Source organism: Gigantopelta aegis, chromosome 8, assembly GCF_016097555.1.
Source record: "Gigantopelta aegis isolate Gae_Host chromosome 8, Gae_host_genome, whole genome shotgun sequence".
NCBI lineage: Eukaryota > Metazoa > Mollusca > Gastropoda > Neomphalida > Peltospiridae > Gigantopelta > Gigantopelta aegis.
The window spans coordinates 8,713,554-8,740,117 of NC_054706.1; the positions used below are offsets into that span (position 1 = coordinate 8,713,554).

Here is a 26,564-nt window from a genome sequence, read left to right on the forward strand (position 1 = left end):
CAAACAGACAATAACACCTGGAAAGTTGATGTCATTTTCTAATGACGTCATTAGCAGTTGGAAGAGACGAAGTTGAGATTCAAGGGTCTACAGTTAGATTGTAGACCGGTATTTTTTCAAGAAATACCAAATATACAGTTAGTTCCATAGAAAAACGATTCAGTTTACAATGGACATAACCATATGGAGTTTTTAGATTTGCGGGTGTTATGGTCTATTTGATGACCGCAAATGTTTTAATTTTGACCTCAGGCTAACACCTTCAGTCAAAAATTACATTTGCGGGATCAAATAGACAATAACACCTGCAAATCTAAAAACTCCATATCGTTATCTCGTAAGTGTAGCAGTACACTCTAATGATTTACATGTATTAGATGGTTCTGGTGTAAGGAACATTGTCCAAATTCCACACTGCCTCGCATAGTGGTGCAACAAGAATGGGTTCTTAGCCATTAACGAACACCATTTCAAATTCCAGTAGAGCTCCCCGATTAATTGGTCATTGGCTATTGGATGTCAAACATTTTGTAATTCTGACAAGTAGTCAGGAAACCCGCTACATTATTCCATTAATAGCAAGGGATCTTTTATGTGGACATTTCCCAATCGTATGTTATGGGGCACTGGTGGATACGGAAAACCCCCAATCAGAGAACGGGTCCACCAAGGGGGAATTGTTTTTCAACAAGAGAAAATCAAGGTTGAGGTACTGTCTCTTATTGTTCAACAGAAGGGTGTGTGCTAGGTTTAGAAAGGTTGGTAAACACTTTTAGAATTAATGAACTCATCCTGAAAAGAACACAGGCTGAATTTATGAAGCTCGTTATTCTTAAATTCGGTTTGGCCAATTTTCTGAAAAATTTCAAGTCAATTTATACAATTCAAAACATAGTTTGCTAACCTGGTTTTGATATAATGAGCTGTGACTATTTATACTAAAAACTATATGTAAAGACAATTCTCTCAGTTGAAATCAATATAATTATTTTGGCACAAGTAGATCGACAAAGGTGAGACACTAGCAGTACATGGCTGGCCGTAAATGATCCGAGTCCAACAGTTAGATGACCTACACCTGTAGTTTATTGTTTGTAGGATACAACATGAGAAATCAGAAAATTAAATACACTGTCATATTCTCTTATCGTGGCTACAACCACTCAGCACTATATGCAGGGAACACTTTGTTTAGTTTCACTTCATGATTAGCTATGAAAGTTTCAGAGATTGCTACACACTTCTAAAATGTTAAAACAGTTTTTTAAGTTATCGGCAACTGTTGCTAACTATATTTCTAAAAAGAAAATGTTTCCTAACATTTAGACCTATGAACTTATAATGCTAATTTCACTTTCTGGGTAGGTTTTTTTTATGTTCATCAGGGTATGAAAAAAAAAATCTTCCGCAAACTGTTTGCAGATGATTTGTTTTTTTGTTTTTTTTACATTCCCTGATTAACATAACAGACAATCCTTATAATTAAATTTAAACCAATAATAACACTAAAAGTTCATATTTTATTTTGAATTTTTTTTGTTGGTTCCTAAACAACGTTTAATAAGACAAAGAACTAATATATAGTGACTTCATCAGATTTGACATTCCCCGATGACATTATTTTTCACATTCATCCAAAAATGAACAAATTTCCATTACTATGGCAAGTTTTCTATTTTACACGTAGTTCCTGCCTACTGAAATAAAATAGCTTAGATTAACCCACCAGAGCTTACAGCACATATATAAAGCCGGAAATGGAATGAGGGAAGCTTTAGTATTATTTTAGCCTACCCCAGGTATTAATTAACTAATGTCACCTACCTAGTCCAAAATTCTCTGATGGACTTCTCCGCAGCTTATAATTTTATGCATGTACATGTAGGTTAAACATTATAGCAACAAGAGTTTCAACAGGTCTTAATTTTCAAATCCAGTTATTTGTGAAAATACGTCATTGGTTAACTTATCATATTGTATTCAATGCATTTGTTTTTGCCTTGCAAAGTATAGCTGATTTTGTAATGAAGCTCTTATTGACATCTGTACAATTACGGAGAATGGTACAATTTACTCTTTTCATTTGTTCCGAGCAGGCTAATACTAAAATACACATCTGATGTGGATTTTTTCATATTTTGATTAGCACAGACAGAAAGATGTCCCACAGGGACTTCAATGAATTGTGTATCTCCCATCACTTGTAGCACTTTTACACAGAAAAAACAAATAAAAAGACTGTTAATATCGTTACACAGACGAACACTGACAATAAGACGATTATGGTTCCTGATGAATATGTACAATGATCACAGACTTGGCCAAGGCATAACGTTTCATATGATCTCATACATCTTTAACAACAGCTTCCTGAGACCACCAACCTCCACGTCCAGGTATATGAATGACACGATTATCTACCCGACTACAATTAAGTACACCAAGATGATACGCTACTGAACACTGAAATCACCTTCATGTTTGTTCTTTGTTGACATGTTGCAGTCTTCATTAACTTTCCAGACAAGTTCCATAAATTACTCATCTTGAAGCAGATTTCCGTGAAAAAAAAATCCACATCTAGATTATTATGATTGTGGCATCAGTGATCATCATTTGTAGCACTGTTGTACTTGGCAGGGTTAGCTTTGCCACTCGACAAATTTGCCATTTAAAAAACTAAATTTTATTTTAATTTGGCTAAATAATTTTAAATAATGATTTATATTTTCTTTGAAAATAATTGTGCTTAAGCAATTTTTAATGTTTAATATCAATAGTAAAGTTTGTTTTATTTAAAGACGCCACTAGAGCACACTGATTTTTTTATCTTATCATCGGCTATTGGACGTCAAACATATGGTCATTCTGACAGGTTTTTTTTAGGAAACCCGCTGTCACCACATAGGCTACTCTTTTACGACAGGCAGCAAGGGATCTTTTATTTGCGCTTCCCACAGGCAGGATAGCACAAACCATGGCCTTTGTTGAACCAGTGGTTTACATCTACCCATTGAGCCTTGCGGAGTACTCACTCAGGGTTTGGAATTGGTATCTGGATTAAAAATCCCATGCCTCGATTGGGATCCCAGCCTGTAAACCGATGGCCTAACCACAACGCCGGTTTTAATAACAATAGATAATTTGGTGATTTTCTGCTCACCCGACATTCCAGAATATGTGAATAACTTGACTGTATGTTTGGTCTCTCCTTGAATATCTTCAAGTCTAAGGTTACAGCACATTCGCTGCAATCTTATTTAGACTAGAGTATCCACATTATTTTTCCAACTAACACACAATTCTTCAATATCCTTTGTATGCAGTCTCTAATCTAGGTCAAATAAAAATGTATTAACTTGCCATTTTATCAAAGTACATCATAATTTTAACTGGCATTTCTTGGAATTAACTGCCATTTGTATACCATATTAGTTTATTTGCTGGTTCATGCTATTCCAAATGTATGTTTCATTTCTTTATTAACTGGTTATTCGTGCAGCAAGACATTTAATTGCTGGATCTGCAAAAACCACTCTGTATTATATCTGGCATCACTTGTAGCATTCGATCTGCAATTCTCTTTTTTTGGCATACTTTTCGTGCTGCATAACTTGTAGCTTATTTAAAACTGTATAGTTGACACAGCACAACTTGACTGCATGCTATAAGATGAACAATAAGAAAATGTTCAGTAATCTCCACAAGGTCATGATTTTCTTATGCAAACAGAGGTAAATGTATGCTCGGTAATTATTAGTCCATGTAGGAGGGCGGCAGCTATTTTCAGTGGATGCTTCATCCAGTCGCTGCCTACTTTTCATATTTTTAGTTAAACACTCCACCGTACTCAGTACATATATAGCCACCTACTTTTGTCAAACAGCCTTTTATTTTTCAAAGATAAAAAACACCCTGCAAGCTACACCCTTTTCGTAACATGTAATACATCCCGACTGTGACTAGTCAAACGTATTATTGGAAATGTACCGTGTGAGCTCCACACTTTCACCGTGACGTGGCTAGAAATGAGGTAAACACACTTTGCTGGCAAACAGCTGCGACACAACAGTTATCCACAGAGCAAGAACGAAAAATATGTATGAGATTCCAACACGGAAATTGTTTGGGAGCTGATAGGCCTCCCCTCCGATCTGGTCCATGTCAAAACCAATGGGGAAAATCACAGCTGCCAAGCAGAACAAGATCACTGAAAGAAATGAAAAGAGTAAATATTAAAATAGATTTTTATGAAATATGTAACAATACATATTTTAAGTAGCTATTAATGAGTTATTATTAAATTGCATGTTATTTCATGTTTAGTAGGACACAAAGACCAATTAATATTAAATAATTACTATCAATAGTATCATGTACATATAATATCTACTAAACCTTTTTCAACACGAATATGAAATAAATAACTGCATGTATCAATAAACAAATGGAGGGTAAAAAGTTGGTGGGCACTCTTCCACATAAATTAACATGATGCCACACGATTTGAGTGCCTCGTACATGAGTAGCTAATTGACATAACAACATAACAATTTCATCTGTTGATATGGAAAAAAAGAAAGACATGTTTTATTTAAAGCCGCACACCCTAGTTCCATCCAGCGAAAATAAATTATAATTTAGTTAATCTACAAACCTGTAACACACTTAGATCACGTTTTTATCAAATGGAGTGAAAAAGCAGGTTTTATATCGATAAATACCATGGGAATCCCCATGTCCCAATTGCTTGAAATAATTTTGAAAGTTAGTATTCTGATGTCACCGGTAGATGTCGCTCGAAGCACAACAATGCCTACGTCACGACAAATTTCACAGAGTGCGCACAGACTTGGGGTGCGTTCTTTTCACCTCTCCTGGACATGTTCCAACTGTTCTGTCCTGGTTGTATCCCCTCTCCAGATATCGTAAGACTTAGCAAAATTATTGGTTTTAAGGGTTTGTAACGTTTTGTATTGAGACACTTACTTGTCTGAACTTTATTGTTACTGAAAATGTTCACGAACTGTGAAGAAAAATCTCACAAATGAACAACAACAAATCGGATGTTAATTGCGCGAACCGTGCACGAGAAAAAAACCGAACCAAAATGATAACGGTCACGTGATATACCAACGTCTGTGACATTAAAAATAGATTGGACCTCGCTTGCTTAACGGTTTTTTCTCGACAACATGTTTTGTGAAAAAATGCATTTCGTGGTTTTACAAACATCAGGATTACCAAAAAGCACTTCAGGTGAATGGAAATGTGTATTCTAAATAATAAAATGTAAGTAAAGTGCAATTTTATTTGTGAAAAATGGGGTTTAATAGCGAAAAACAACGCCATAATGGTTAACAAATAAACGTAACTAGGGTGTGTCCCTTTAACGATGCACTCAACACATTTTATTTACAGTTATATGGTGTCAGACATATTATGGTTAAGGACTACACAGATATTGAGAGAGGAAACCTGCTGTCGCCACTTCATGGGCTACTCTTTCCGATTAGCAGCAAGGGATCTTTTATATGCACCATCCCACAAACAGGACAGCACATACCACGGTCTTTGATGTACCAGTTGTGGTGCACTGGCTGGAGCGAGAAAACTGTTGATATGCAGTCAATTATTTGTGTGGCTATTCTCACATGAGGCACTCGTTTCATGTGGTTTATTGAAAAGACAGTGTAACTAGATTTAACCAGAATATTTAATTTTCATTCAAATGCAGTTCTACAGAGCTGAAACTATATTTGATACAATTGACTATAGTCCTTCCCACAGGGAATGCTTTTTTCTTAAGTATGGAATTTACTATAAGTTATCTTTTTCTGAGCCGATTGTTTTCTAAATTTCACACAATTTTTTTTATTTCTTTTGTTATTTCCCAAACACTTTTACTTTTCTTCTTATATGACACACCAAACTGAAATTATTTACAAAAAACATTTTTGTAGGAGGATGGGACAGACTACAGCTGTGGCAATGTTCACATATATCAAAGTCCAAGATATCCGACGTAGAAATATTTGTCACAGGCCAACTACCCCATCCCAATTCTGCCATATGCGTAGGACTGCTTTTTAGTAACACATGCAGCAATGTGTTTTTCCACATCTGCATTTCCGAAAGGGGATTACTGAACAAAATATTACATTGTCATTAAGTCGAAAGTAAATTCTTCACGTTATGTCACCGCAATTACAAACTTGAATGTGCTGAATACCTGTGCACAGAATCGCGTATATGTAAATGCACTGTATCGATAAACGTGCAAGAAAGCGCATTAATAGATAGCGGGCCTTAGCCAGACACATACTTGCAACAAATCCCAACCAGCGTGCAAACTTCATGACTCGATACTCCCAGTAGGACATCCCAAGGAGGATGATGGTGATGCTGATACAGAGTATACCCAGAACGACACAGATGAAGGTGAGCAGCCACTCTCCACGGACTGGTTCCGGGGTGAAACATATTGTCGGGCGACCGTAGATCGTCAGACAGGTCTGCAACAAGCCGATGTAAGTATCACCTGCAACAAAGAAAAGCATTTTATTGGAAAACACTTTTAAAAGCTGATGATCATAGATCTTGATAAAAAAAAAAATCAATTTCACTAGAAATGACCAGAAAAACACTTCAGTTGCCAAAATTGCTTTAAGTAATTTGTAAATTAAAAATATATATATATAAAGTAGTAATAAATTTTTTTATTTAGTGGGAATATTGTACATGGTCTAATCTGTTGGTATTCTTGTAGATATATTCAGAATTCTTCATTTTAATGAGTTATAATACAAAACAATATTTCTATGCCTGTTAAAAATAACAAGTGCACTTGAAAGGGACATTCCTGAGTTTGCTGCATTGTAAGATGTTTCCGACTTATAAAATATTTCTACGATTGAACTTGTTTAGAATATCAGTGTCTGTATATTCAATATGTTTCTGGTCATCTAAATATTTTAGGAAATAAAATGAAATTTTACCTAATACAAATATTAGAATGATCAGAAACACGTTTAATATACAGCGCAAATATTTTATGCAGAAAAATATATTTGATATATAATTAGTTGGTAAAAAGTCTCTGTTAATCCATAACATCTTGAAAAATTGCAGCAAACTCAGGAATGTCCCTTTAAGTGTCATAACCTGTCAAATTTCCAGACTATATTCTAAAACAGTTTCTTAATGTCTAACATTGGTTTTCAAATAAAATTTTGAAAAGCAAAGATTCATAAAATGGCTTTGCATCAGATTATCGCTTTACCTCCAATTTCGGATACAATCCAGTTTGGCATGGCCAAGCTTGTCACAGCAAATATGTCAGCCGCAAAAAACAATGCCCCTGAAATAATACTCAGCTTATCCATGGCGATTTTGTGTAAATAACTTTTAACAGTCTGACTTAATTCGATTATTCACTCAGAATGATAACAGCCATAGATGCAAGCCGACCATAGCTTGCTATCTACATGCTAATGCAATCAGATGTTTGGCATTTTGACACAAAAACAAAAACACTTTCTCAGTATCCGACAAAACGTCAACCATGTTGGAATAGCGACATCTATCGGAGTAAGGAAGGGAAGATAACTCCCAGTGGTAAAATCGCAATATTTATTTATAGAAGGTACACCACAAATCGCACCGTTAATTACTCGTTATAGAAGGTTGTATACAACCAATGGCACCGTTAATTACTCAATACAATTTCTGTCTGAATATATACTGTGAAAAATAAAAGAGAGGCCTACGTGACTACTAATTTACCACGAAGATTTTTAGTCAACCACCTCAAAACCAGATCACCCCCTCCCCATTTTACTGTTATATAAGTAGCAGTATACTATGGTACAGACAGAAAGAAAGAAAGAAATGTTTTATTTAACGACACACTCAACACATTTTATTTACGGCTATATGGCGTCAGACATATGGTTAAGGACCACAGATTTTGAGAGGAAACCCACTGTCGCCACTACATGGGCTACTCTTTCCGATTAGCAGCAAGGGATCTTTTATTTGCGCTTCCCACAGGCAAGCTAGCACAAACCATAGCCTTTGTTGAACCAGTTATGGATCACTGGTTGGTGCAAGTGGTTTACACCTACCGATTGAGCCTTGCGGAGCACTCACTCAAGGTTTGGAGTCGATATCTGGATTTAAAATCCCATACCTCGACTGGGATCCGAACCCAGTACCTACCAGTCTGTAGACCGATGGCCTAACCACAACGCCACCGAGGCCACACACCTGGGCCCCCATTCCAAGATAACTATCGTATGCATTTAAGTGGTCTTAGCACAAAAAGATAACTTCGTGGAATGGGGCCTCCCCCCCGTGTTATATATCAAATGTATGACGTGTGCTTTCATCTTGGAGTAAATGATTGGACAGGGGCATGTTAAAGAGTTTGTTGCCATCATTGTTTCCATCTAATAAAATTGTGAAGTCTAATGTCTTTTAAAATCACGTAATAAATAGAGATTCTTGTTTCGAATATCAGTGTTTGTAAAGTTTTTGGTTGACCTAATGTTTGTATGTAACCCAAACTGGATTTGGTCTCCCAATAATTTTATGTGTGAAAAAAATCTATATTACAAAATAAAATGCAGTTGAACAATTTTTTACAATTACATATGTATATCTCTTAATTGTTCACCTTGAAGAAAAAAAAAAAAAAGAGCCATAAAATGTATTAATTCATCATTGAAACGAACACCTTTTAAAAATACCTGGCAATGCTTATGGGTTAAGACCACAGAATGTTAAATGTCATGGCAGTAGTTACCATAAAATCCATTAAAAAACAACACACAGTGAATTGAGAAATGGTTTTATTGTTTGTCACTGTTTGTTGCACAAGTTAGGTCTGAGAATGGTGTAACCATATATACAAACCACCACCATTTACATAGAATATCACGCTGGCTCAGTTGGCATCAGGTCTCGTGTGACACAAACATAAATACACAATAAAAGTTTAAGGGAATAAAAATTGGCTTAAATATAAAATAAAGCTGAACTATATTCCTGTGGTATCTTGCTTAATATTTATTAGTGATATACTGAGTTACAAATGATAAAAGGCAACAGACAGGCAGATGAACAGACAGACAGACAGACAACAGAAGAAAGGCACAGCATAAAATCAATCTGATTAAAATTAGTTCTTACTGATCACCGTCTCCATTTGAGGATCAAAACAAAACCAAGATTAGACCATGAAAATACTGCCGACATAAATAGGCCAATGACTGTTCATGACCAAAGGTCACCAGAGACTAGTCTACAAAACATGGGAGTTCAAACTTAAGATTAGGATTGGAAACTACATGTATTTTTGATGTGCAAGTTTGTGCTAGGGTGTCGTTAAACATTCATCATTCATTCACAAGATTTTATTAAAGCCTTGATCATAAAATCAAACACCCTCAGTGAACCCATTCTCTGATTGGCCTTTTCTTCCTATCCCAAACCGTACCTGACGACTGATATATCGAAATCTGAGGTATGTGCTGTCCTATCTGTGACAAAGTGAATATAAAAGATCCCATGCTACTAATGAAAACTTGTAGTGGGTTTCATAAATGTTTGACATCAATAGCCGATCATTAAGAAATCGATGTGCTCTTGTGGTGTCATTAAACAAAACACTATTTAACTTATTTATTTTAGTTATTGTGTCTAAACTAAAGTGTTCTAAGCATTGGGCACAGATACAAAATGACTTTGGCTCAAGTCAGACCTACTAATGGAGACGAGGAAGAGGGGACAGTAATACTGGTTTTAACCACACTTAGCAGGAGATGCACAACACCAAAGTAATATCTTGTGGTCTAGAAGTAAACTAGACCTTCAAATAACACAGGTATCTAGGTCTTATACTAAAATGGCTGCAAGCTCCATGGCTACCCAGCCCTCTTGTTTGACATAATGAATCTTCGGTCATTATATAAATACACATGTAGTTAAAATATTTTGCCATGGTTCATATTGTTGGTTTGTAACATCAAACACATTGTCACTTACAAGGTTTTATCCTCCTCCTGAACAAGACTGACACATTCAGCAACATTTCTCAAACAATAATATTATTACAATGTTTAGTCCCAGTTCTTAAGTGGACTATTTGTATATTACAATTCACAGCTTTAAAAAAAGAAAAAGAAAAAAGAGCTTATTTCAAGTTTTTGAAGCTAAAATGAACTTCGCTAAATTTCTTCAAGTTAGTGACAAGTCTGAAGTTAAACCTGCATTAGCATACTTCCACTACTGTACAAAAGAAATGAGCAAAGATCTGAATAAATAACTTACAACACAGTTATATAGTTCCGAGTCTTTGTAGTGCATAATGTTCGATGTAAATGCCTGTGAAAACAGCCCATCCATACCAATATTAACTTACATGCACAGATGTATCAACTGTTCATGGATGTTGAACAAAATGTGCTTAATTTGCAAACACAATGTAATGGCTCAAACCTGAGTTGACAAGATTTGATTAACGTGGACTAATACTCAATTCTATCCAGTATGACAAATACATAAGCCTACTGGGTATATTATATATGTACACCTGCAAAACATACACATGTACTTATATCCATGTAATATCCTCAATAACAATAGTCCATTGTTGTAATTAACATTTTTAGAAGGAAAATATCAACATATATAACTAAACCTACCTAGGAAATCCAACAATTGGGACCTACATTATTATTTTTGTGCGTATATCCACATACGATTCAAGTAAACTGTCTTAGGCACAAATTCCAACTGTCTGTAATCTGTGTACATAATTCATAATGAATACAATGATCATAATTATGTGTACACGCATATGTCACACCCTAAAGAGTAGGGCCTCCACAAGTCCAAAAAATAGGATTCGAGTAGTCGAGGGTCAAAGTCGACCCAGACCCGATATGACACTTACACCCTAAAGAGTAGACTAAGGGCCTCCACAGTCCAAAAAATAGGATTCGAGTACTCGAGGGTCAAAGTCGACCCAGACCCGAGTACCTGACACTTACACTAGATGATAATGAGACTATATATATTAGACTAAGGAATAAAAGTACACTAGCATTATGCATCATAATTCCAGCATTAAAAATGGATGTGAAATCATGCCATTGTATTGGCATTCCACATATTCAACTTTTGTTACCCCTACATGTCTCATAGCCCTATAATGTAACCGGAGGCAAGCAAAATTACATTATTTTTAAAAATATAATTAAACAAGTGCTTTTTTTCCCCACGGGTACTAGAGTCCTGTGAATGGACTCGTCTTGCTAGACTGCCCGTGCCCCAGTACTCATGGAGACCCTACTACGGAGAAACATAAATGGAATCTACTCCACCTATATGTACACTGTTACCGATTACACATCATGGATTACGTCTACGTATACCTATACAGATTATGGAATTTGCACCGTAGGCATATAGCTTAGCTATTTGAGATGTCTATCTGGGACAGGGATTGTTTGCTAGTTACTAGAGGTTTGTGAAAGAGAAGTCGGTGTAGTGACCTGACTGTGTTAGAGCTGGTCTTGGAATACAACCATAGCTCTTACCAGTCAGACTGTATCAACTCTATGGAGCTGCATTATAATGCCACAGAAACCAGTAACCTATAAATAATGAGGCTTCTTTGTATAAACATGTTAAAATGTATTGTGTCCATAGAAAAACTGTCTGTACAGAATGGACTGAAACAAAAACTTTTGAGGTATATTTTAATGCATTTATCAAGGGGGGGGGGGGGGGGGGGGGAGGACCATAATAAAAATCTCAAAATTGGTTGTTAATACAAAGTGTCCTTTATAGATGTTTATCCGAATTAGTAACCACAACCAATGCATTATTTATTAAAATGCAAAATATGTTATCAATATATGATGACTGTTAAGTTAACTGACGAGTAAAGTATGGAATGAGGATGATAATAAATTAAGACATACATGTAAGTGCTTTAGATGAGTAAGAACAACACTGCACAGCAAGTTTTAACAGAAACTGTCTATGATACATAGCATACTGAAGTGTGGTTTACCTATGTTATGTAACTTTAGTAAATACACTAGATATGCAACACACAGGTGTGACATACAAGGTTACTAATCAAACAATATAAATCATTAAATATTAGTGATGCTGAAATTTAGCAAGACCAAATTTTCCATCCAGAATAAATGCTAACTAAAACAAAGTGATTATTTCATCTAGGGCCAATGCTGTACATATACATCTTTCGGTCTGTATCATCTTTAGACCTTTTAGAAATTATTTGCAATAAGCAGAGTATTCCAGACTGTACAACAACAAGACCGTTATATGAAATAACACCACATCATTTCACAAATGAATCAGTCAGTCAGTTAGTAAGCCAGTCAGTCAGTTAGTAAGCCAGTCAGTCAGTTAGTAAGCCAGTCAGTCAGTTAGTCAGTCAGTTAGTAAGTCAGTTAATAAGTCTGTCAGTCAGTCAGTAAGTCAAACAGTCAGTTAGTAAGTCAGTCAGGACTGTTTTTTCTTTTCTTTTTGTTCTTTTTTAAATGAATATGCAACTTGTAAATCAAGGCAGATCTACTTTTTGTCAAAATTGAGTTAAGAGTATATTTGTCACTTATTACTAGGCCCAAAATTTTAGTAAATAAATGTACTCGTACGTATGTTAGAGATTAGACTAACTTACGAAAAGTTAAGAATAATTCAGTCAAACAGAGGCACACTGAGCACGCTATACTCTCTTTATTGGTAATTAAAAAGCCAAGCCAATTATAGTAAAACAGGACATTTAAAATCATGTAAAACTGATTTGTCACATTTAGAAATAAAAAGTGGGCTGTAAAAAAAAGAAAAGAAAAGAAAAGAGGTCAATGCTATTTTCACGAGTAGTAAAGTATATTTTAAAGGATTGTCCTTAAATCTTTTCACTCACTAATATTTAATGATTTACAGGATGACACACACCAAAATAAAAAACAACAAAAACATTTGTTGAATGTGATAGCATGTTTTGATTAGATAAGAAATCAAAAGTCAAAGACAAAAGGTTATGCTACATGACACCACAATGACATACCAACACAGTGTGGTATTAACATTAGTAATAGATGTCAAGAGAATAGTACACTCATTTTTAAACTTGTATTTACACAGTATACAATGTATACGCACAGTTTTTAAGTCACACAGACTCCCATAAATATTTGACAATAACAAATTATGAAACATGATATAACAATCTTTTAACCTGGTGGTAATATGGTTACCACAGAAAAAAAAGGCAACTGAAAAGTGAAGATGAAAAAAAAAATCTCATTAAAATTCTTTTGTTTAAAGTTTATCAACTTTTATATTTAAAACTTATTCTTGTGTTTACAATTTATGAATTTTTATTTTGTTTTCCATTAAACTTGTTTACTTCTTTTTAGTACCCTATTTACTTTTGTTAAAATCATTTGCCCTATCTTGTCCAAAGAATGATTTTCTTAAAATGAATATCACCGATCCATGTAAAATTAAGAAAATGTGTTTTCTCTTTTCATATTTAACCTGACCTCCAACATATGTGCATTCATTCCTGCTTACCTTTTCCCATGGACTGGTCTGAACAACCCAACATCCATTTAAATAGTTGTAAGCTTCCAAACAGAACTTTATTCAAGTTCAGACCATAGTTTAATGACATGAGGTACATGGTATAATTGGAAATAAGTACATCTTTGTGTTTGTAAACAGTGTTTTTGGATTAATATGAACATCCCCACAGTCAAACGGCTATAATCTTCCTTTGTGTCAAGCGTACCGTACATATTTAAAATTTCAAACAGCTCAATAAGCCATTACACCAAGCTTTCTCATTAACCAATAACTCCTGACCTAGACAAACAGCCAGGATAGCTTAAGTGTGTGATTGAATGTTAATTTGATATAAGCAAGAAAATAAAATTGAAATGAAATGAAATTAATTTTAATTTTAAACCACAGAAATGATGGAAAAAAGAAGTGGTGGTCACATGATTGTAAAAAGAGTACCACTGACACGAAGAAAGACCACAGCCAGTGGACTGAGCGGATGTTCAGACCAGTTCATAGGAAGAGGGGTGATATGCACCCATGTGAGAGGCCAAGCTAATGTATGAAAATAAAGGTTATATTCTACAACACTAACAATGATGCCGATATACAGTTTGGAAGGCGAGACTAAATACTGTACTAATCTCAGTGTATTTACCACTAGATAATCTCAGTATTTTAACATTTCACTAATCCAGTATGACCACTATTCGAAATGATGTCAATCAATGAACAATGAAACAAACTAATGCTGTGATGGCCGTACTACACAAGACATTCACTGCCAGTGCAGACGTTTTCATTTGGTACCGAAACAATACTGAACATTTAGATGCTATTTACTGGTAACTAGATTTATTTCAGAAATAATCAGGGCCACGTTCCACTAAGCAATCTCAGCGCTTAGATCGCCTTTAGTTATGCAGTTAATGTGATCATAAACGCTAAGATCACTTTTAGTCCATCACTGTTATGCAGTTAATGTGATCATAGCACTAAGATAGACTTTAGTGCATCATCGTTATGCAGTTAATGAGATCTTAGCATCAATATTGCCTTTAGTATATCACTGTTATGCAGTTAATGGAATTTTAATGCCAAGATCGCCTTTAGTGCATCACTGTTGTGCAGTTAATGTGATCATAGCGCTAAGATCGCTCTGAAGAACGAGGCCCAGCCTGTTTGTGAGTCAGGATACAAATGCTCTACTGCCAACATTTAGGGCTAAATTTATGAAAAGGGATCACTGCACAGTTAGTTTAGATGCATTCTGTAGAGCACTCACCTGAAGTGTTGGGTGGCAGAATTGAAGGAAGTAAAAGTTTTATTTAACGACGCACTCAACACATTTATTTACGGTTATATGGCGTCGGAGGCAGAATTGAGCCCAACACCAAACAAACACATTTAAGTCAAGTCAAGTACACCACACTATAGAATGTACTTAAAAGTCAATATATTGTGATCACTGGTCCTCATTCAGTGCATCACTGATTTTACCAGTGTAAAAAGACAGGAATTATACTACGACAGTACCAGTCTAATGATATGATGATCAAATATGATGTCAATGGAATGAACAAATTACCACAGCAAAAATGGATTTCCTAAAATGTTCAAACTCAACAAAAACAATGAATTAAAAATGTGCATAACAGCTAGATTGATATAAAACCAAAATTGATGTACCTATAATAGTATGTTAGTTATGTATTAAAGTATTGAGAAATACATAGCACATAAATATTGTAATACATGAATGTCTTGGTTTATGTACACTTTGGACTGTATAATATGTTAGTATTTATTGCCATCACGGGAAAACAATGTTCAAGAAAAAATTAAATGTATCACTGACCGATTCAGTGTAATATAATTTTATTTAAGACTCGCAAGACACTTTATTACAATGTTGCATTAAGCCAGGGGTTTATATTTAAATCTGACAAAATTAAAATATTTGCATGTTATTAAAATGCAAATTTCTGCATTAAAAAGATTACTGTATTTTGACTTTCAAAATAGCTAGTCTCAAAGAATTAATAAAAGAATTGTTCTCATTTTCCTCTTTGTGTATATAAACAACTTTACAGAGATCTTTTTGTTAAGGCTATCGCATGATTGGGCTACCAAAATTTAAATCAATGGTAGCTGTTTTAGCTTTCAAGCAGTGAGTTTAATGCATTTTACGGTAGAAGATTTCTTATTCAACGAGGCAGCAATGTTATATGCCTTTCTAAATGAGATAATAATCTGTATGCAATCTGTTGAAGAAAGCACATAAGTTTCAACAGCTGATGAAATTCAGAGACGAACCTAGGGAGGTGGGTAAGAGGGGCAGCTGATACCCTCCCCAATCAGAAAGTGCCCGTTTCAGTTTAGATGTACACTAGTGGTATATTACTGTGTCCCGATTCTTGCTTTACAAACAATATTTAGTTACAGCAACCGGAGGTTTCATCACACAGTTTTAACCTTGATAACCGATTGTTTGGTTTCATGATTTTTTAATTGGGTAACTGGTGAGTCACCAAATTCTGACTGGTTGTTCACATAAATTTTAAATTGTATAACAGACATGCTAACAGAACGACAGTTCACATAAAGTAAGCCGGCCTCGGTGGTGCAGTGGTTAAGCCATCGGACTACAGGCTGGTAGGTACAAGGTTTGCAGCCCAGTACCGGCTCCAATCCAGAGCGAGTTGTTAAGGGCTCAGTGGGTAGGTGTATGGCCACTATACCCTCTTCTCACTCACTAACCAACTAACAACTAACCCACTGTCCTGGACAGACAGCCCTGGTAGCTGAGGTGTATGTCCAGGACAGTGTTTTTGAACCTTAATTGGATATAAGCACGAAAATAAGTTGAAATCAACCAATCACACAAAGTATTGTGCCCTGTTGTACTGCCTCCTAGATACGGCACTGAAATTCAGCAGTTGCCATGTTGTTCTGAAAAGCCTGTAAAAATTACATTTGTTTTTAAAAAATACAATTTTATCTCTCCGAGACCTAATACATAACTTTCACTTAACATTATAGATACTTTCTCTGCATGGTCAATGCAGTTTTCTACTTACTAAAAGAGCTGGGACTAAGTAGTGGACAATCTGCATAATTACATAAAATATACTTAAGAAAATGTAATCAAGAATGAATGGATGCACATACATTTTAAAGTATATTTCTCAACATGTTTATAGTATCTAATGAGGGTTAATAAAATGATAATTACACACGTATTTTGTGATTGCACATGTAAGTGAAAGAACAGGTTTATAAAATGTACATTAAATTTTATATTATCAGACAACAAAAGACAGTGATTGTGACAACCTACCGTTCAGTCTCCATGCTAATTAAGTGCATATAGTTTTCTAGGACCAATTTAATGACACATTTTTTGGACGTAAACATATATCTACAATCGAAAAACAATTATTGTGATTAGAAAAGGTATAAACAATATACTGTAGATCCTGAAATTAATGTGTTCCTAAATTAATGCAAGTGACGGTGGGCAGACTAAAATTTGACAAGAAATGAATGCGAGTGGCCTCCCTTTGAAAATATTACTTTTCTAACAATACCGTACATGTTTGTGAACTTTCCGGTTAAATCCGAGTTAAAGGCCTCTTCAATGAGATCAACTCACTAACATGTCTGTGTACACATCAAGTAACCTGTTTAATCCCTAGCATATTTTTGCAATAATTTACGTAATGTGTATAATTACCTAAATCTGGCCTAAACATTAGCATACATGTAGGCCTACCATTAAAACTGTATCTTCCTTATATGTGAACGGCAATTTCAAAGTCATAATGAAAGAATAATTCACAAAGTGGTATGCCAACAAAGTTACAGCAAACTTAAACAGTAAAAACAAAGAAATGGTCGACCTCATGATTAATATGCTAAAACCCATTCACGCGCAATGAATTGTGTCTGTTTTTGACAGGATGGCCAAAGACCCTGCAATCGTCACGTGGCTGGCATCTTTCTGGACTGTTAGACAAATAGTCTGTTTTGCCTACAATGAATTGTTTTCCAGTTGTTTTGTATAAATATATTAAAATTTTAATAATTTTTTTTCCTCTTTATTTTAATAAGGTGGGACACAGACAAAACATCTAAATAATTGTGTCATATTATTAATGCGAATAACACAAACTCGCATTTTTCGCATTAACATTATGATCACATTAAATTCAGGATATACAGTACTTCAAAATATACCTAAATCATTTATTAATCATTATTCCTGTATTAATCTTCCATAATGTTGTCATTTTCAGTGTTCAAAGAAATAGCTGCTAAAGACAATGTAACTATACAACAGATTAATTTGCATACTGTTAAGGATACACTTACAGTATTTTGTGACATTGTGACAACCACCACTTCCATCTCTAATTATATAATTATTGAAAGGATTACAAAACTATAATTGTTAATATGGCCTTTCTATTTATCTTTCTTTCTTCTTTTTTTTTCTTCCTTTTTTACTAGATCTTGTATGGATTTCAATATACCAGTAAACTTTTCATAAAATAACTGGAACAAAAAAAAAACGATAGTGATAGAAAAATCACAATTTGCTTTATGATATTCTATGTTTTAATGCATAAATTTTTCTTTCGTATTACAATTTGCTTTATGATACTCTATGTTTAAAGAAATGTTTCTTTACACTGCTAAGTGCAGCAATTACTGGAATCTCAGCAAGAACATAATAATTAATTCTGTTCTACATCCTTATCTTTTACATATATATTTGTAAAATCACCATCAGCCATTTATATTAAATTTCGTAGTATTCATGTCTTTGTACTAAAACCAAATATACATACTGTTTGTTGCTATTCCATTCTCCTAATAGTAAAAATCATTCTCTATATACAAATATTAAAATTCTGGTTCATTTGTAAGTGTTAATATTCAGTTCCTGCATAGTTGTTGGCTTTTTAAAAACCAGCACAAGATTCACAATTCCAAACGTCATTTTAAAAATATATACACAGAACACAATATATGTATAGCACAACACAGTTCATTTGTTTGTTTAAAAGTTCAATATCCTTGTAATGTATTTGTCTTCTATGTGTCACTTCTTGGAATAACTATTCCAGTCAATTTTAAATAAATTTTATTAGGGTCATACACTCCCTGGTTCAATACCAAGCAATGTGTGTGTCTTCTTTGTGTCAAGTCTTGGGGTATTGGTTTCAGAAACTACGAATGTCCTGCTTTCATTGACTACCCGCCAAAAGGTAGAAATGAAACAGTCATGTGACACCACTAGACGGATATCTTTAACCCTTGCTGTGTTGGCATGGAAGCACCACGATTTAATCTCTTAGTTCTGAAATAGAAAAAACACATATCTTTACTACAAGATAGTCCAACTGTAACATATGTAAAAATAGTCTGAAACTAGACAGTAAACGACAGGGGGATAGTGAATGACTTAATTACCACTGTCTGTGTTATATATGTTGTACTGAATGCTGTCTATTAATGTGTTCACTGAGGAGGGGGGAGATGTAGGTCACTGGTAGTTACTGAGATGAGTTCTAGGTCATAGGACCGACTTCCCTCGATACTCAGGTTCCCACTCCAAACCAGTGCCCCATGACTGGTACATCAAAGGCCATGGTATGTACTGTCCTGTCAATAACAAAATGATTATAAACAATCCTGCTTGTTAGCAGGATTAGCCTGTGTGGTATCCTCTCTCTCTCTCTTTCATTCTGTCTCAATCAAGGATTACACCAGATAGCCACAGTTTACAATGTGCTGGGGTGTTGTTAAACAAACATTCCTTTCTTTTCCTAAATATGTTGTTCACCTGAGGCTTATGATTTGTGAGACTGGTCTCCATCAGAAGACAAATACTAAAACTAACATCACTGTCTGATCACAACTCGTCCCGTCAAGTGCTGCTTGAGTGCACTGAAAAATACAACAGCAATTGCCAACATGATTCATCTACCGAAGCTAGCTGTAGGGCTACCTGCATATAATAGGTGGTTGAACATAACAGTTCTCAATAGTGAAAGGCGACCACTAAACAGACAAAACACACAGAGCAAGGGATCTTTTATATGCACCATCCCACACACAGGATAGCACATACCACAGCCTTTCATATACCAGTCGTGGTGCACTGGCTGGAACGAGAAATAACCCAGGATCGACAGGGATCGATCCTAGACTGACAGCGGTTTTACTACTGGGCTACATCCCTCCCCGACAAATTACAAGGTGTGCGACATAATGTGGCAGGATAGTTACAAGTTTGTTTTGCTTAGCAACACCACTAGAGCACACTGATCTATTACTCACTGGCTACTGGATGTTTAACTCATGGCTATTGTGACAGTCTGAGAAAGCCAGCAACATTTTTCCATTAGACAGCACATACCACAATCTTTGATGTATCAATCACGGAGCACTGACTGGGATGAACAAATTAAAAATCAGACTATAGGTCCACTCAGGGGATGTGATCCTTTGATCTAAGCACCTCAAACAAGCACTCTACTGACTACGCTAGATTCCAGCCCAGAGATCCGAGAGAAAGGGAATGTTTGTTTAACGAAACGTCTGCCCATTTTTTAAACCTACAGCTATTTGGTGCCTTATTAAGAAATGTGGTCCTAAATGTTCTGCCACTACTACTACTACTACTCGTAGTAATGGACCTTTTATATACACCTTCCCACAGACAGGACAGCACATACAATGACATTTGATATATCAGTAATCATTTGACATTTGCATATTCCAACCAGCGCCCTCAATAGTTTAAGAAGTAGCAGGCTACAACAGTGATGATAGCAGAGGGCAAAGTGGGGGGTCTGGGGGCCCTCCCCGAGAAACATTTGAAAAATCGAACCTCTGAGACTTTATTAAAGAAGAGAAAGCACTTTTTTTTTTACCATCAACGAAAAGTAGGCGGCGGCAAAAGCTGTTCCAGGCGGCGATTTGCCGCCGGAGACTGGGTACTTTTGAGGGCTCTGATTCCAACTCTCCCAGGATTTGATGTGTAAACCCTGTAGAAATCCACAACCCTGCTAAAAATAAAACCTACTTCTGACACCAAATACAGGAACGGATATAATACTGAAAAGAAAACAGCTGCAGTAATACTGAGTGACCTACCTTGGTGAGTTAACCGGACTGGTCTTGCCAGTTTTACCATTGCGAGGCGGATCTTTTACAATACTTCGACATGAAGCTAGCTTTGACTCGAGAGCCTGCAAAACACAAACAAGATGTCAAAAGACCCAGCCAAGTACCAAAGATTTATTCTGCAATCCATAAAAAAAGAAGAAGGCAAAAATCATATTTTTTTCTAATCGTTCATACACAATTTGTTAATAAAACTATGCAAGTAAACCTTTAGCAGTGACATAGTAAGCAAGATTAAAGAAATCATTACCTGTAAGATGCTAAAATTACTCTAATTAAAAAACTAGCCTTTAAAATATTAATTCATAAATAAATATGTATGTTTTTGTTAATTTACATTTACCATGACACAGCCCTTTACTTCCATATACAGCACTGAAATTAATGAATTTGAAAATCTAGTCAAAAGTAAATGACTCCACTCAGGTTCAAGCGATAATCTAATGGTAGACTTGTATAACACCAAGATAAGATGGTCTTCTCACTAAAGGATAGGTAACTCATAATGTTTGTGGTCAACCTATATTTTTTTTTTGACAAATCAGCTTATATTCCAATGAACATTACTAATTATGCTGTATGAAATATATATTTCTCTTTATATTATGACAGTTTGCACAGAACTTCTGCATGACCAAAATGCACAGAGATGTTTTCTACTCTTAACAAGTCATTTAACACAAGTTTCTGGGAACAGAATTTAACACAAATTTAATAAAATAAAGAAAATATGACATAGAATCATGTATTATGGTACAACAGAAATTCTTCACACAACAGGGGTTAATGGTTAAAGATTTCCTATGTTTGATGGGGTTGACAAGATAAACCACACAGAAACAAACGGTTAACTCTTTCACAGATTATGTATGACAAATTAAACATCAAATCTCATTAATTACATAAAGGGTTAATGTTATTGTTCCAAACTCATATTATGTTATGATCAAGACAAAAACATTTTAAATGTTGCTACCAGTATACATGTTTTAATGCAGTCAAGAAATAAAATTATGGTCATACTCTATTATCTCGATGTTAAAGGGACCAAATTAAACAGCTCAAGTTCAGAGTTGAGTTTTTCAACTGAACGTGAGCTGTTTAATTTGGTCCCTTCAACATCTGTTGAGAAATAACTAAGAAATAACAGAGGCTACGGCAATGATGCTAAACTGTATTTGTAACAGTAATTAGAATGTAGCCCCCACTGAATATCATAATATAAACTACACCTTTACATATAAAGTCACCTATTATAACTATTAGGAACAGCCAAGAAGTTTGTAAACTAGATTCCGTAACTTGGTACACTATCATATGTTTGAGTTTTTAAAATGTCCTATAAATAACACAACTCTTCTTGTTTGTATATTTACAAAATATTGCTTAGTTGTAACCTACCCTACTGAAACCACAAATTTGAGCTGATTGAAACAGAGTCAGCAACAAGTTTGTTTTCAAGTGAGGACAAGAAAGCTTTGAAGATGATCCAAGGTACTGATGTGAAGCCAAGTTTTTGGCAGATGCTTTCTGGGATGTCAAATAAGTTCGAACGGTTGACAACATGTCTCCAAAATCTACTATCTCTGGTGCCTACTATGATAATTTTATGACAAATCCTAAGACAATCAGTGAGGGAAAAAAGATGATGAATGTTGACAAAGTTCCAGTGAACAAGTCCAGGATTTCTCAACCTGCTATCTGCAAGTGTGGCATCGAACAGCTTAATTACCCACCCTACAACCAAGAACTGGCCCTAAGTGATTCCTTCATATTTTAAAGGTGATGAAATTTTGAAGGCTGAAAATGAAGGGTGGTTGATGGGTCAGCCACAAGAGTTCTAGTTTGCTGGTATCAGTAGTTTGAAGGCTGAAAATGAAGGGTGGTTGATGTGTCAGCCACAAGAGTTCTAGTTTGCTGGTATCAGTAGTTTGAAGGCTGAAAATGAAGAGTGGTTGATGGGTCAGCCACAAGAGTTCTAGTTTGCTGGTATCAGTAGTTTGAGGGATAACTGGGCCAAATACATTGAGGTTAAGGGTGATATAGTGAAACGTAATGTCGAAACATTTGGTCTGTCATTGCTTTTAATATCTAGTTCTACAACCTTTTGACTGTCTCTCGTAGCATATTACTAAACTTAACTAATAGCTGAACATGCAATAATTAAAGAGTATTTTTAGAGGGGATGATTTTCCATTTCAGATTTCTTCAAATTCCGTTTTCCATTTTGGCAAATTCTGTTTTTTACTGTTTTAATAAAGTTTTCAATTAATGTCAAGTGATAATTTAAGTTTTTTGTTACAAATATTGTGAATATCTCCTATATGAATTAGTGGATATGCCCAAAGATTTTAATCCGTAAAACTTGGGAATTCCGTTTCAGTTATTGAATTCCGTGATTCCATCCGTTTTTACGTGATCACGGAAAATCATCCCCTCTATATTTCATCAGAAGACATCTTGAATATAGGTTCCATACAATTCCCCATACCACCATATCTATTGTGTGCACTCCACCTGAGATTACATGTTTAACTATTCTACATGTCTTTTATATATAAGACTTGTTTTTCTCTTCTTTTCTTGGTGAATTTATCAATTTGTAACAGCCACCAAATCTAGGGATTTTATATAAAACTGTCATATATATTGATAAATTCACACAAAACAAGAATTCCATGAAATTAAATGTCTCGCCTACCATAAACATTTTTGGTATACTGTGATGTTTCATCTCGTTCCAGCCAGTGCTCCACAACTGGTTTAACAAAGGTTGTGGTATGTACTATTCTGTCTGTGGGATGGTGCATATAAAAGATCCCTTGCTGCTAATCGAAAAGAGTAGCCCATGAAGTGGCAACAGCGGATTTCCTCTCTCAATATTTGTGTATGGTCCCTAACCATATGTCCGACGCCATATAACCATAAATAAAATGTGTTGAGTGCATCGTTAAATAAAACATTTCCTTCCTTCCTGTGATGTTTCAGTGACGCTGGACTTATAGTTTGTGACAAAATGATCTAAAGCGAAACTTTAATGTTACTTTAATACAAAAGTTGACGCCATCACTTCCACCACCGCTGTCTCAAAACTAATACCTACACGAATATCTTGCCTATATAGAATAGTAAACCAAGTTTTATAAGTACAAATAGTGTTTTTCCAAGAAATTTGGCAAGGCAACTCAACACTTTTGGGGGCATTTCACCATTTTCAGGACCCCTTTTTGTTTTATTAAAGACAAAAAGATAATTAAAATCAAAATAAATGTAATTAATTTGCTTGCTTTAATAAATGAATAACAAAATATACATATTTTATTAATTAATAATACATATTCTGAGTGTCTTATAAAGGCAATTTTAGAATGAGGGCAGCATGGTGCTGATTAAGACATGATGGCGCTAGATTATTGAGGCATGGTGCCTCACCATGCTAAAACCAGCTAGGGAAATCATTAAGAAACAACACAATATTGATAGAACCACTAATTTGTTTTTTTTAAAATGAATCATCACTCAGAATTGCATAAATCATGTAACACTAACAGCAGAACTTTATAAAAAATACATAGATCTTAATTTTTTTTAAACATTAATCATTATTCTGAATTATATTCTATATCTTTTTTTTTTTTCTCTCTTCTTTTTTTTTGGGGGGGGGGGAAGTCTTTTCTTTTTAGTGCATGCCTATCACTAAGTATTAGTGATCTAGAAACCTGTTTGTAATGGATACCACTATACCACCAGCAAAAATCTCTCTTTCTTGATAAGCTCAGTTAAATCCATTATGTTATTATAATGTTAATTTGTATTTGTACCAATTTTATTTACTTTATTTGCACTTAAAAGATATTTGTGTACATGGTTTTTGTACAGGTTAACTTTATAATAAAGTGAAGTTAAAACGAGACAAATGCCAAGCTGTAGTCAAATATCAGGACACACGTTTTCACTTTGAATGTTGGAAAGTTAGCATAGGTATTTCTAAAAGACAATTTGCAATGCTTACATGAAAGTAAAAGTAGGAATAACACTTTTTACTCTCTGGCCTCGGGAGGTGCCGTGGGTTAAGCCATCAGACATAAGGCTGGTAGGTACAGGGTTCACAGCCCGGTACTGTCTCCCACCCAGAGCAAGTTTAACAACTCAGTGTAAGACCAGTACTTGTTTGTCCAATACTATTATTATAAATAAGTTTTAAAGGTTACTGTATAATAAAATTATGACATATGTGCTAAACAGTTTAAAACTCTATTTTACAGTATACTTTCTATTCCTAATAAGTCAAATGTGTTATTTGTACTTTTGCTATCATGTGAGCACTGTAAAGCATCTCACAAAATACCTAAGGTAAATGTTCCAAACTTTGTCTGAAAACAAGGACACTTTATATGTGATGCCATTTTATTGTTTTCAGTATTACACTATACACAAATTAGACAACTATTCAAGAAAAAATCATTTCATTGCAACTTATTTTAGTGCTTATATCCAATTTAGGGTCAAGTACGCTGTCCTGGGCACACACCTCAGCTATCTGGGCTGTCTGTCCAGGACAGTGAGTTAGTTGTTAGTGATTAGTGATTAGTGAGAAAGAAGAGGGTGTAGTGGTCTTAAAAACTTACTTTGGGTGGGAGCCAGTACTGGGCTGCGAACCCTGTACCTACCAGCCTGTAATCTGATGGCCTAACCACAACATCGAGGCCGGTCGAAAAAAAATCATACAAACTGTAACTAATAAAGAGAGATAACTCCTGATACTTTTTTCCTTTTAGCCAAAAATAAATTTTAATGCATGTTTTTCAATATTTATTTAATTTGAAATGGCTTTTACTGAAACATAACTCCCCCTCCCCACCCACACATGTAATATCCTGATATCTGGCTACAACTTGACAAAATATGTTTTGGTCTGGTTTTAACTTTTCTTTATCATGAAGTTAAGCTTTAAATACAAAGAAGAAGACTAAGAGAAGAGAATGCAGTGCCTAGCAGTAGAGTTAAACACCACTCATAGAATGGCCTGGCAAAAGAATGACCGCGTAGCAATATTATAAGAAATGTGTAAACTAAGGTAATTATTTTTATTTATTTTACAAGAATAATATTTACTTTTTAACATTTGACATTCAAATTACCCATCAATGAGACTATCTTTTTTTTTAAAGATGGTTTCAAGATGGTAGTAACACTATTATAATATGGTAGTAGTCCATGAAATAATGAATAACTGAGTCTGTTGGTTAGGTGAAGCTAATACAATAAAACAAAAATATTAATATGGCCATTTTAATAATATAATTCTTACATATGAGTATATAAAAACTCTGTAAGCATGTTTAGAAAAAAAATGTATCCTATCTTTACAAAATTGTGGCTAAGGCAGTGAATTGCCACCAAGAATTTGAAAACTTATACACATGTTCCAGTGCTAGTAGATATACTGTAAATATGAATACGAGGTATCCAGGTTATTAATCAGTGGGTAATTGGTAACAAGTTACTCTTTAAGTAGGTATCCACTAAAGCAGATTTTACTATATTATTGCAGATTCGACTACATTACAGGTAGGCTAAAGTTTATTTTGCAAATATATGTATACAAATATAATATGATTATATTTTGCATGCTGTCCAGTTTTTTCCACTATCAGTTTCAAAAGCCAGTTAATGTAATACATACTGTATGCTTGTATTTCCTAATAAAATAAAATAAAATAAAAAATAAAAAATATTGCTATTTCTAACAAATAAAT

General features: G+C 34.8%; 2 protein-coding genes across 5 annotated transcripts in view; both read right to left on the reverse strand.

Moving 5' to 3' along the window:
* Positions 1-3,031: 3,031 nt before the first annotated feature.
* Positions 3,032-7,596, reverse strand: LOC121379340 (uncharacterized protein C16orf52 homolog A-like). The gene is made up of 3 exons (XM_041507911.1): positions 7,283-7,596; positions 6,326-6,541; positions 3,032-4,210 (listed from the first exon to the last, which is right to left on the reverse strand). Exons 1-3 carry the CDS (start codon positions 7,383-7,385, stop codon positions 4,023-4,025), a joined length of 507 nt encoding a protein of 168 aa, XP_041363845.1. The 5' UTR covers positions 7,386-7,596; the 3' UTR covers positions 3,032-4,022.
* Positions 7,597-16,359: 8,763 nt separating this feature from the next.
* The window catches only part of LOC121379878 (nuclear distribution protein nudE homolog 1-like), a 31,940-nt gene continuing 21,735 nt past the window's right edge, over positions 16,360-26,564 (reverse strand). The window contains exons 8-10 of one of the 4 annotated variants that reach the window (XR_005958855.1): positions 20,776-20,870; positions 19,460-19,563; positions 16,360-18,973 (exon numbers count right to left, since the gene is read on the reverse strand). Coding sequence is in view for 3 of the 4 variants with exons in the window: in XM_041508538.1 (XP_041364472.1) it covers positions 18,910-18,973; positions 20,776-20,870 (159 nt within the window). In the remaining variant the exon portion in view is untranslated. Of the gene's footprint in view, positions 18,974-19,459; positions 19,564-20,775; positions 20,871-26,491; positions 26,508-26,564 lie in introns of those variants that run through there. The other 3 variants (XM_041508539.1, XM_041508540.1, XM_041508538.1) reach the window with 3 other exon arrangements.

Bases quoted from the DNA above. Each gene is read 5' to 3' on its own strand.
- LOC121379340 (XM_041507911.1), bottom strand. From the start codon at position 7,385: ATGGATAAGCTGAGTATTATTTCAGGGGCATTGTTTTTTGCGGCTGAC. The intron at 6,542-7,282 runs GTAAAGCGATAA...TCTTTGTTGCAG, and splicing joins GATTGTATCCGAAATTGGAG to GTGATACTTACATCGGCTTG. The intron at 4,211-6,325 runs GTATGTGTCTGG...CATTTCTTTCAG, and splicing joins CTGGTTGGGATTTGTTGCAA to TGATCTTGTTCTGCTTGGCA.